At 50.3% G+C, this 12,876-nt stretch overlaps 1 protein-coding gene across 1 annotated transcript in view; it reads left to right on the forward strand.

Moving 5' to 3' along the window:
• Nucleotides 1-3,092: 3,092 nt before the first annotated feature.
• The window catches only part of KCNB1 (potassium voltage-gated channel subfamily B member 1), a 112,362-nt gene continuing 102,578 nt past the window's right edge, over nt 3,093-12,876 (forward strand). Inside the window, exon 1 of the mRNA XM_035548316.2 lies at nt 3,093-3,659. Coding sequence (XP_035404209.1) covers nt 3,093-3,659 — 567 coding nt within the window. The remainder of the gene's footprint in view (nt 3,660-12,876) is intronic.

Below are 12,876 nucleotides of genomic sequence, written 5' to 3' on the forward strand. Positions count from 1 at the left end.
CTGCATTTGTCACAACAGGAGATAATGCGCCCTGGATGCCAGTGCTAACAAACAAATAACCTGCTCTCATGCAGCGCCTGCCAGCTGGAAGTTTCAAGGCTCTTTGTAATCATTAACAGATTTAGCTTTGCAGCCCTGATCAGGAATTTTCATCTCTATTGTGAGAGGGGTAGAGGAGGGTCTGGAGGTGAAATGATGGGAAAGCAAGAGGAGAATTGAATTGCTCTGAGTACTGACTGTAGGTTTTCATGATGTGGGGGAGCTACTTCAGTGGACGGGCACTGGGCTGGGATTAAGCTGGTCAACAATCTTTGCTCCCAACTCTTCCTCCCACCTCCCTACTGAGGAGTGCTTCTCCATGCCTTTACTTCCCCATCTGCAGAAGGAAGGTACTGACCCACTTCTTGTAAGAACTTCTGAAATATACAGATGATATGTGCTGTTGTGGGAGGTACTGGAGAATAGGGCCCTGCCAGAAAAATACTGTTTGGGATTTCAGAAGGTCATCTCTTAAGAAGACATGGACATTCAAATGCCAAAGATAGCAGCGTAACATCGATACTGTGTACACTAGGAAACGGGAGCTGGGTAAAGGGAGAAGCATGGAAAGCAAGGAGCAGCAGCACTGGGAGTCTTTCCCAAGTTAATCACACAAAGCCAGACACCAGGCTCCTGTTTTAAAAACCCTGAAGTGGGAATTGTCACTAAGGAGCCCAGGAGCCATGGTCAATCAATGTAACGAGGAGAAAGGGCTAACGAGCACAGCTGTGCACCTCTGCTACCCCAGCCTAAGCAGGTGAGCTGCATTAAGTGGTGCTAATGTAGCCATTAAACAGCGTTAATGGAGCTACGGGCTGCTGGTGAGGTCCATTTTCTTCTGTCAGGAGGGAAGGAGGGAAGTGGTAGAGGGATACTTTGAATGTTGCAGTGTTGCCTTTTCTTTGTTTTTGCTATGTTTTTCCGGTTAGAAGATGGTCTTTTTTATTACATATAGATCCCTAATCAACAACAGAGATCCATTATTATTCCTCCCATCTGTATCTGCAAATGCATGCAACAGTTCTGAGAACAAGCTCTTGCCTTTGATGAGAGACTGCTGGGGCGAGGATGAGGACCCAGCTCACCCCCAACAGCCGGATTGATGCGTGGCCTCGTTGAGCTCAGCTGCTCCTAGCTCAGCAAGAAGGCCTAGAAAGCACTGAGGGGCCTGCTGGGCTCATCAGTACTCTGCTCATCCTTCTTCTCCTGGCTCCCATCCCTGCTCCCGCTTTCACGGATGGTGCCACTGGGAGCCGGAGCACGGCGGGGATAACCCCGTCCCGCTGCGAAGGGATGCTGCGGCTCTCCCCTCGGTGCTAGGTCTGCTCCGGGCGCCTTCTCCCGCTGCAAATCGGCCCGGGGGCGGTGGGGCCAGGCCAGGAAAGCGTTAACCTTCCCTGCAATGCTGCATCCCAGCTCACGGTGGAGCTGCCTTCCTCTCTTCCACCCCCAACTTCCAATTCACTCCAAACAACTCCGGGACAGAATTGCAGGGAAAAGCTGGAGGTTCAGCCTCGACTTGTTGATCTCCGTTTACGAGGCAGCAGAAGGAAGCACCGGAGCTTTCCTTTGTGTCCTCGACGGGAGAGGGGCGGGGGAAGGGGGGCAGATGCGGCTTCGGCGTTGACGGCGGGCGGGAGCGAGGAGCTGCAGCCGAGGGAAGGCCTCGGAAAAGCTTCCTGCCGAGGGATCCGATTTACCTCCTTTCGCTTCCCCTCCCCCTGGGCTCCGCGGACAGACGGGAGCGCGGCCGCCATCCCTGCGCCTCGAGGCTGCCCGCGGGGGGATGCGAGCGGGGCCGCCCCGGCTGCCCGCCCCGCCGCACCATGTAGCCGCCCTCGGCCCCGCACAGCCCCGCACCGCCTCGCTGGGAGCCCGCAGGAGGAGGTAGGTGCGGGCCGGGCTCGGCCCGGAGGAGGGGAGCCTTCCCCTGGCCGGGGAGCAGCGGCCGCGTTTCGCTGCCGGGGTGGGGGGCACCTAGCTCGGCGGGGAGAGGGGCCGAGCCCCCCCGGAGCTGCGCGGCTGGGCAGGGAGAAGCCGTTCCTTCCTGCGCCGGGGTTTCTCTTCGTGCCATCTTGTGTAAGCAACAGTGCTCGGGGCTGTTCTAAGCCGCCCGGCTTTGCGAGGAAGGCTCGGGGGTGGTTCTTACTCCCGTTTTCGTTGGTTTCCCTCTTATGCAGAGGGCTGCGTGGGGTGGGGGGTGGGCGTCCCTGGGTAGCCCGGAGAGGTAGAGTGGCTGGAAATACTCCCCCGTTCCCTTCCCCGGCGCTCTCCTCGGGGAAATCTGCGGGGCTGGAGTTATAAAAAGCCTCTGCTTCTCCCTGGCTCTTACGCGGAGGGGAGTTGCCTCGGGAGGGTCGCAGGGGCGGCCGGGGGCCGGCGGTGGTGGGGCCGCTTCTCTCCGGGATGGGGGCCAAGGCGGCAGTACCCCCGGTGGCTGTCGGCCCGGCTCCTTTCGGGCCGCTTCCCCTCGCAGCACCGTGCAGAGCCCTTGAATCCACCAATTCCCAGCCATTCTTCCAGAAGCAAAAAAAAAAAATAAAAAATTAACCGCACCGGTGCCGTGCCCAACCTCCTCTCCCCCAGCACCGCGCGTGCAGCCGACCCTCCCGCACAGCTCCTAGGTCCCAAGGTGGTGGGTGGTGTGGGGGGGGTCAGAGCCACCGATTTCGGGGGGGGGGGGGCATCACCCATCCGCCACCCGGGGGAGCTCAGCGGCGGCTCCTCCGGCGGCCACGTGGGCGCGGGCGCCGCGTTCAGCACCACGGGCGCGGACAGCGCCTGCCCGCGGCCGCCCGCCGGGGCGCCGAGCGCGGTTCAGCACCACGGGGGCGGACAGCGCCCGCCGCGCCCCCTGAGCTGATTAACGGGGCCGGGCGCTGCCCCGCGGGGATAAGGCCGGCCTCGGGCCCCATGGTTGGCTTCTCTTACAGCTCCGGGGCATGGAGGGGAAGGAGAGGTGAGGAGAAGCCGGCCCCCCCCTCCCCTTCCCTCCCCCGCCAGCCCTCGCCCCGCGCCGCGCCTTGGAGCAGCCAGCCTGAGGGGGACCAGAGATGCCTCTGGGGATGAATAAGCATGGATCTCGCTCTACTACCTCTTTGCCTCCGGACCCCACGGAGATCGTCAGGAGCAAGGCCTGCTCCCGCAGGGTCAAGCTCAACGTGGGGGGGTTGGCCCACGAGGTTCTCTGGCGGACCTTGGACAGGTTGCCGCGGACCAGGCTGGGTAAGCTCAGAGACTGCAACACGCACGACTCCCTCATGGAGATCTGCGATGACTACAACCTGGAGGAGAACGAGTACTTCTTCGACAGGCATCCCGGGGCATTCACCTCAATCTTGAACTTCTACCGTACTGGCAAGCTGCACATGATGGAGGAGATGTGCGCCTTGTCCTTCAGCCAGGAGCTGGACTACTGGGGGGTGGACGAGATCTACCTGGAGTCCTGCTGCCAGGCCCGCTACCACCAGAAGAAGGAACAGATGAATGAGGAGCTGAAGAGAGAAGCTGAGACACTGAGGGAAAGGGAAGGGGAGGAATTTGATAACACTTGCTGCGCTGACAAAAGGAAAAAGCTCTGGGACCTCCTGGAGAAGCCCAACTCCTCCGTAGCGGCCAAGGTAAGATCTCCACGTCTTCTCAAGTCTTGTGTATGTTGGCTCATGACTGCAGAGATGGTTACACAAGGTGTTGCCCTCCTGCTCTTGCTTTAGTGTCTGGGCAATTGTGGCTCAATAGATGCTGTGAGAGAAGGGGAGAAAGACCTCCCAGATGTGAATGAGGCTTAACATATGTTTTTTGGGTGGTTTGGAAGGTGTCTGGTTTGTGCTTCTCTGAGGGCCACCTAGGTTGGTCAGTGTGGGAGCAGCTCCACAGAGCCCTGGGTCAGCATATGCTGATTGCTGGGGCTGGAGATTGGTAGGTTTGTTATTCTGTGGTCTGTCTTGATGCATTGTGTAACAGAGATTGCTTTGGGCCCAAAACATGTGTGTATCCTACCGCTTAGCTGAACTGTTTTCTTTAAAAGAGGAAATCTACTTGAACTCCCAGACCCAGGTCCAGTTCAGAAATAATGCATTCCCTTTTAGGATGACTTCAAAATTTTGTGAAATGCATCTCCTAGATATGTGTATCACGTACTCCTAGGCTGCAGGTCTGCTAAAGCTAGCATCTGAATTTCTTCCTTTACCTGATTCCAGACTATTTTAAGTCTCCCTGTACAAAGCTGCTGCAGCTCTGTCTCCGTCAATAGTTGAAGTGCTGCAACTCTGAAGTTGGTGCCAGTGCAACAGATCTATTTGAAAGCATTTGGAAGATAAGATCCTCGTTAGGAGAAACCAATGTCAGAGTTGGCTCTGATAATTTAGCTGTCTCATGTTAGTCATATATTCTTCACTGAGGAAAATCTCTGTGAACACAGTGATTCTGTAACCATGGGGACAAAAGTAAAGGGGGAGAGGTTGAAAACTGTAGGATGGATAACTGGAAAGCATGAGAGACTGAGCAGCAGGGACCAAAACTTGCATTTTCAATGTACCGGCATCCTCACAGTATGGCGAAGAAGTAGAAAGCAACATTACAGAGGTGGCTGAGGCCTATCTCTTTTGTACATGCATTTGCAACTGCAAACCCTAGCTCCATCCCTCAGGAAGCCTGGCTTTGGAGGGCTACTTAAGAAAATAAGCTTTTCCATTCCCTGTCTCGTCTCCCAGAAATTTTGCACACCACGAATGGAGAGCATGTGTGAAGTTTTGGGAAGGGGTTTTATTAAGTGTGGAGCTAAATGGCTCATTCTGGCAGGGGAAGGGAAAGGCATGGTCTGCTACTGAACCGATTATCACTTTTTTTAATGACAAACGGAGCCCCAGAACGTCTTTTTCTCTCCAATGGCACAGATGACACTGAATGCATTAATCATTTATAAGGCTCCTTTGGCACAGTCCTGGAATCCTGAAACACAGGCCCCAGGCTTCGCTGTCTGTGGCACTGACTCAAAATCCATTAGAGACTGTTGATGTTCATGATTTATTGTATATGAGCAGGGGGTCATCCTTGCCAAATAAGTGTCTTTTGTGATTTATAAATGAAATACACTCTAGCTTCATTTTCTGAGAAAATTCATGGAGTAAGTGCATTCGGCATTGCAGGCTCTGGATTAATTGAGAGTGAACCGTAATGCATTATTATCCTTCCCATTTAAAGCTCCCATTCCATGGCTTCGTTACTGCAATGAAAATGGTTGCTGTATGTTCTCAGACCTCAAATATTTCAGCAGTTCTCAAGCACTGATTTCGATTCGTTTCGAATGTAGCAAGAAAAATGGGCATGATGAACAATTAGCTTACCAGGCAGGGACGGGAGAGCTGGTAAGCCTATTCTTTATCCGTTTTTCTCCCTGCTGGTGGATAGCTTTTCTCTCCTGCCAGTGTGTGCCCTTTGCTTTGATCACCTTCATGAGAATTCATTCTACTTATTGAATAGGCTGGGCCCAATCTTCATCTTCTGATAGACGGGCGTGGGGATAGGGACTTGGCAGCCTGACCCGTTATCTGACCTAACCAGCTGTGCCCAGGCTCCACTTCAGGCTGCGTTCTCTAAATCTGAGCCTGATAGCTGAGAAAAGCTGGCCAGAAGCTGTCTGTTCAGTGGAGCACTTTTGCTGAGACTACAGGTCTCAAGGAACTTCTGTCATCTTTACTAAAGCCAGATTCGACCTGCTTTGCCAGGTCTGGGCGCTCCAACTGTTCCTACAGAATAGCGTGCTTTGTCCCCTTTCAGAGGTCTAATGACTGTCACTGAATGACCTAGTATCAATTTTCCCCCAAATTATTTTCCTTTCACTTATTCTTTTTCTTCAGACTTGTACAACTCAATGCAAAAGTTTGTTGTTGTTTTTTTCCTTCTCTGTTTAAATATAACATGTACAGGCCCCCTTCATGTTCTCTGTAAGGAATCTAGAAAATGGCTACAAATGCATGTTCTCCCTAAACCCAACACAGTGTCCTAGTAAGCCATGCACCATCATCTAACTCCTGCTCTGACAAGGTGGGTTTTCTTGCCGGCTGTCGCCGTTGTTTGTATTTTAACACTTTCTGCACAACACCTAACCAGATTCCTCCATAATAGCTTGCTGCAGAACTTCTTGTGGTGATACTGGGATGAACTAAATTCTGACAGGGCGAGTCGTCGTCTTGTTTGTTTTAAAAAGGAATTATAGGTGATGTACCTCAGGGTGGAAAACAGCCTTAAAATAAGGGAAGAATAATCCCCCAGCCCTTTGTTTTTATTGCTCCATTATCCAGTGGGGATTTGCCCGTATCTTTTGACTAATCTGTCTGGCTTTTAAACTAACCACCTCATGGCAAGCACTGACTTATTATGTCCGATGCTACACCCTGTACGTGACCAGAAAGAACACTGTTAGATCCTGTATTACCCACTCCTTGAGAGCCTCCAGATCTCCCAGATGAGGAATTAGATGGCTGTTGAAGCCCCAGGGTTACTGCCTTGTCACCACCCAGTGCTAGCACAGGGGTGTTTGCTCCTTCCCTGTAACACTTCGGTCCCTCGTGGCTGTAAACAAAGCTGCACTGTCCTCGTGAGAGGGGCTGAAGGTCTGCATGGCAGTACTCTGGCTGATCATCCCTGCACGTGGAGTGCCCTTCCCTGGCATCAGGCAGTGCAACAGGCACACGAGCCCTCTAACCCACCGGGCTGCTTGACTCAGGCTCTGCTGCACTGCTGGGTTCACTTCTCCCAGTGGCAAAACTCAGCACTAGGAGGGACACTCCGTACCAAATGAAAAAATATTGAGTAGACAATTATTTAATAGTAGTATTTAATAGTAGACATTTATTTAATTAAACTTCTCATCTCTCCCTTTCTAACCTCACAAGCCAAAGGATCAATTTCTCTTGCTTCCTGTGACTTTACTTGCTGTATATCCCTGCGAAATACCCACTGCAATCTTTGTGGATGCTTCCTTCCCTACTCTTCCTGTGATCACTGTCTCTGTGTGTTCCTGCTTATTTCTATCATTCTCCCAGTCTGCTTTAGTATGTTTGTTTTTAATAGCACTTCCCCTGTACTTTGTACTCACAAAATCCATTTTTGACCGTGAGGGACTCTGATGCTCACTTCTGTCTGGATTTACTCCAGAAGAAGACAAGTATGGATATTTTCTGGGATAGTTATTGCATTTTGTTGTGTGGTGGTTTTCCCTTGTAGTTCCCTTAGGGAAGAAATCCAGCTCTCCAGAAGCCAAACTGCTGCTGCTTTTCCTCGGGACTAGGTGTAAGCACGAGGGCAGCAGTGGCTAGCAGTTCTCCAGCACTCTGGTTTGGGGATTTATCTGAATTGGCCTTTCCCTCACCAAGGCTAAGCCTGAGCAGCTTGTTTCTGCCAGCTGCAGCCCAGTTAGCAGCCCTGGATTTCCAGAGCACAAGTCCCTCCCATAGCTGTTGTTTTTACTAATGAAACTAGTTAGGATTTGTGGGTCTGTCCGCCTGGAGAGGCATTCATGTCCCTTGGGGCAGCCAGCCTAGCTGTAAATCCAAGTAGACTTCAGAGCATCCTGAAAAATCACAGGCTGCAGTTGTTTCCTGCTTTCCAGTATAAACACAAAACAAATCAGAGCCGCTCAACACCTTAATTAGCTTATATGGTATTGGAAATCCTCTGATCACTTGCAGAACTGCTGGAAAGATCCAGCATCACCCTTTTTGCATCTTAGGGAGCAAAGAAATCCTTCCTACTCTGAGTTCTTACAAATTATTTTCCTGATCAATATCTGAGCAATTAGTGTTGCACAGTGGGGGACAAGAGGGGAAAAGCCTACTTGTCCTATAGACTCCTGTGCGTGCGCTGGGTTCATCTATTTTTCTCTTGCTGTCCCGAAGGCTGAGAAAAACAGGATGACATCACCCACTTTGCAAAAAGCTGCTCTGCATATCTGCATGTCAAGTAGGCTATGCACTTCCTCTCTGCTCACGGAGGGCTGCTTCCACTTCTCGCTTGTTCCTGTCTCATTGGGAGCTCAGCTGCAGCAGTCCCTCTGTTCTGGCAGGCTACTTCTCATCTTTTTGCCTCGTTCCTACGATGCCTTTGCCAGTGCAATAATATCACATTTATCCTTGAAAACATGCAACTCCAATTCAGTAATCTTATTATGCATGCCTCTACATTTGTTGAACAGCTTTTCTCGAGCTGCCCGCTGCTCTCTGCTGCTAATCTCTGGGTGCATTGCTTAGGGATTGAAGAGGTTGCTCTGTAAGCTCTCTCCTTATTATTATTGATAGTAGGGACAAAATAAGAATGATAAAGCCTCTTGGAGATGCATTTGCTACATCTAGAGCGTTCTTCCCCCACGTGGGCGTTCTATTCCTGTCCCTCCCTTATGGCGTGCCGTTTTCATTCATCTCCAAGGCAGTGCCTGCATTCAGCAGAGGGAACCCCTCTCCCTAATTGTCGGGGTCTCATCTCAGCCGTGTCTTCTGTCTCTCAGGCTTCCATCTCTAGGCAGGTGTTGACTTTGACAGTTACAGCTAGATTGCCCACATTTTGCTGGCAGCTGTGTCTTTTTTTTTTTTTTCTGATGCAACTACTGCCTTGGCTTTCCTGCTATATATAGGAGAATATTCCCCTTCATCCAAAGTAAACTTCTGCCTTTGGAGAACATCAAAAGCAGAACCTCATACCAAAGCCTTTCCCATGGGCTCAGGGATTTGCCACTTTGGTTTATAGCTTATCACTGGGTTTCTAGCACAGCACTGTCCTGTGGATACACAAACAATTGCTGTTCTGTATCAGTCTCATTTCATCCTGCAGCTCCTTTCTGGGTGCCTATCCTTCCAGTGAGTTTATAATACCTTTTGCCTGGGGAGCCCTAATTCCTCCAGCCATTCCCTGCAGTGTGTCCTTTGCTTCTGTCTCGCTGATGACCTTTCTGCAATGTATTGCTGTGCCACCAGTTCCCAAAACTCCCCCGCATGACAGCCTCCCTAAGCCCCCAGTTTAGGGCAAAAAAACAATAGTGCTGCCAGGTCAGTAGCTGTGTCCTTTGGTTCTTTGTTGGCTTTAAAGAATCTTACCAGTGATCCTCCTAGCATAGGAGGTGCCACGGCATCGGCTTCTCAGCCTCCTGCATCCCTAATGCAACATCTCCTGTTATTTTCTGGTGTACATCTGCCAACAGCAAGCTTATTGTGAGCTCTCCAGGTGGGATCCTCACCCGTCAAAGGTGATCCTTTCTCCAGACCTATTACTGCATCACTGAGCACCCTCGGGATCCAGGCAGACAGCTGCCTGGCATTTGCTGCCATAATGTTTTGGGTTCAGCAGCTTACAACACGAACCTGCGGGCATGCAGTCTCTTAAAGCATTTTTAAAAAAGGAAAGTTAAAATTGTTAAGCTTAGTAGTCCTCTTGATGTACATACTATGCTTCACGGACTGTATGGTGTGCATAAACATATACATACATACATGTACGTATCCCTGCATTTTTAACTTATCTGTAACTTTGCTAGGAGAGCCTGGACCATGTTTGTGGTCTTCCTTGAGGGCAGGTGTCCACATCTGTATGACAGTGCCTGCCTCAGGAGGGAAGCGACGAGCTACTGTGCTCGGGATGAATTCCATGGAGGATGTGTGCTATAGAAGTGCAGTCGATGCTATTTTTAAAGCACCAGCTCTCATTTGTACCTTTGAAAAATCTGTCTGAGATTCATTCCCCTTGCTGCTCAGTGTTCTCCCCTCCTCTCAGTTGCTCAGCCTGTGAACAGATATGATTTAAGGTGCCAACATCACCAGTCAAAAATATAGGAAATGGTGCAAGAACGGAAAATCCCTGTTTTTTTTCAGCTGTAACTGCAGAAGCTTAGGAATAATGATTCAGAAGACAAGTGCTGGGCCTGATCCATGCAGGAAATGCAGGCATGGTGCGATGCTCACAAAGCGTGAGTGCAGCTTCAGCTGGTACATGTGCAAACAAAGCCAGCATCAGGCACGTTGTCCCCAACTGGGGTGCGTCGACTGCAGCAGCAGCCAGAGCTAGCTACGCAGAGATGCTCCAGAGCCTTGTGAAAAATCAATTCTTTCATTTTTTTAATACTTTCTTCATTTAACTGTTTTTATACAGTGGGATAAGTGTCCTGGCCATCAACCTGTGGGAGGGAATGGGGTGTTTAGCTCTTGGTTCCTCCTTCTGTCTGTTCCTCTTGATCCTGCAGTTCACAATTTCCTTCTGATTTCTTTCAACGTGAAGCCCCCACGGAGAGAAATAATCCAATGCTACTTTTACAACACGAGCGTTGCTATTTTTCACTACTAATGGCAAAATATTTATGTCAAAGAAAGTTCACAGCCGATCACTTAGTTCTTATAATAAACACAGTCAATATGATTTACTCCATGGAGATATCTGGCAGCAAGAGAAAAGACGGTGGGGCCAGTGAATGTGAGCAAGGCACTAATATTAGCTTTCCCTGAAGAAGCTATACGTTGTCCCTGCTTCTACTACACGGAGGCAGACAGGGATCAGAGAGATCGTGTTCCCACAAGAGTTGTCCACGTTGCTCCCTGCACGGGCTGGGTTGGCTTCCCGGGAGCAGCAGCACGGAGCTCACTGGCCTGATGGTGCTGAGCTGCTTCAAGGGCAGAGCGGCTTCACCTTGCTCTGGGTTGTGCACCTACAAGCTGGCAACAGCCCCGGCATCCCTGCCCCATCGCTTAGGGCTGGGGACCTGAGCCGCTTTAGCTCTGGCACCCTTTATCCTTAGGATGACCTTGCCCTAAGGTTAGTCCCTGGGGAGATATCTGCACACACCTCCTGACTCTCCCACTTGGTATAGCAGGGGCAAACCTTGGAGGTAAGCTTCCCCTCTGGGTTTGACTGGTTTCTGATTTCTCTCTGCTGTCCTAGCCTGTCCTAGCTCTTCTTGGCCTCTCCTGTCTCCTTTATCTGGCACGAGCTGAGCATGTTTACCAGCAGGAGTCAGTGAGGTCTCCTGATTTTTAATGGAAAAAATCTACTCACTCTACAGCAAATCCTGAATATTTGCAAACATCCCTACACAAGCGCTGTGACTTCATACCTGCTTTAGCCCCCTACCAAAATGCTGGCACTCAAATATCCCAAGCACATTTTTTTTTCTATGTCCCACAATAACGCTGGCAGCCCCAGCCCTGCCTCTGTGGAGGGCAAAACTCCCGTGGAATGTAATGGGAACAGACGAGTATTATAACGTCTGTACTCATCAAGCAAAGCTCTCAAAGTGCTTTGAAAAGATGGATTACTTAAGGCCGGGACAAACCTGCGGTATATGTATTATCCCCATCTTAAAGTGAAGAGGTGATAATTGCCCAAGGTCGGTGAGGGAGGCCAGGGCAGAGCTGGGGGGGATGACCCTGGCTTGTCCAAGTCACCGGTGTGTTCCCGTGCTGGAGATGAGCTTCCAGCTGCCCTCACCTGCTCCCCTGTAACATCCCATCACAGAGGGAAGGGGGCTGGCAGTTCTTTGGCAGTTTATTGAGGTGGTTGGGGTGAGAAACCAAACTTTGTTTCAGCAGGGGTACTCTGTTTGATGATCCCTGTCTGCGTGGGAAGGTCCTAGAGAGCTCTGTTGTGTTAGAGGAATGAATGGTTACAGAAAAGTGGAAAGGTTTTCTCTGTAAGTTCTAAAAGCACAAAGTCTGTCCTGGGGCAATTTCTGATGCAGTTCTGACTGTGGGAAGGGGATCCTGGTAAACTGTACTGAAAAGCAAGAGAGTGAAAATATTAGGCAATACATATAATTATACTGTGAAATGGTATCATCATACCAAATATGCAATGCATTATATATCTATATGTATGTACATATAAGTATGGAAATTCCTTTGTAGCAAAATTACCCCATAGAAGGAAGGCATTTGTTTGCAGCTAAGAACTCCTAGTCCTAACAACCAGCTCCTCTCTTCAACAAACACAGCAAACGTAGTGAGCTACTCAAACATTACTCAACAGGAATAATATCTCCTCAGACAAAGCAAGTGCTGCCTTTTACGTTAACAATATTCACATAAACACAAGGGACAGACATGCTGGTCAGAGCATGGGCTTTTTGTTGCTTTGGGAGCTTCCTTCAACATATTTTAGGCAGCAGCAGGAAAGCTCCTGTGTGGTTTGCAAGGACAGGGGTCTTCAGGGGAACAGCAGCCACTTTCCACACTGAACCTCAAAGTCTGCCCTGATTGTGTCTTCCAAACCCAGGGCTCCAGCCCCTGCAGCTTCATGTGGATTTTCGGAGAGGGGAGGCCCCGTGGTTTGCTCCTCTCTGGGAGCACAAAGTTGCACCACTGCCCCCTCCCTGCCCTGCCACTCATCCCATGCCACCTCCAGGTGACACGATGGCATCCAGCCCTCCCCTGGCATTCAGCCTCTGCCCGGCCTCAAGGACTCACCAGCACCATTACGAATGTTGCCCCTTTTCCCATTCACAAGTCTCCTCCAGACATTTCATAACCTCTGTGAGCGTTTCTGCTGCCTGCTGAAGTTTGCAGCCAGTCTGGTCTAATAACATTCCATCTGTGACCGTTTTGTGACTTCTCCCCCGAGGTGTGGCGTGGGGAAGGTTCCTTAGGTCACCACCCTGCTTCTCGACTGCATCTCAGACCTGGGTTTGGACAAGAGAGGTCAGTAGCAAAGAATACAAACAAAAGTGCTTGTCTGTGCCTGGATATCCTGCTGATGAAACACAACATCCATTGGGCATCCACCTAATGCAACCAGAAATTTGTGTCAATAAAGTAGGGTGAACAGTCACGAAAAAACACAGAAAAAAATATTTTAAAATTCATT

This window comes from Cygnus atratus, chromosome 16, assembly GCF_013377495.2.
Source record: "Cygnus atratus isolate AKBS03 ecotype Queensland, Australia chromosome 16, CAtr_DNAZoo_HiC_assembly, whole genome shotgun sequence".
NCBI lineage: Eukaryota > Metazoa > Chordata > Aves > Anseriformes > Anatidae > Cygnus > Cygnus atratus.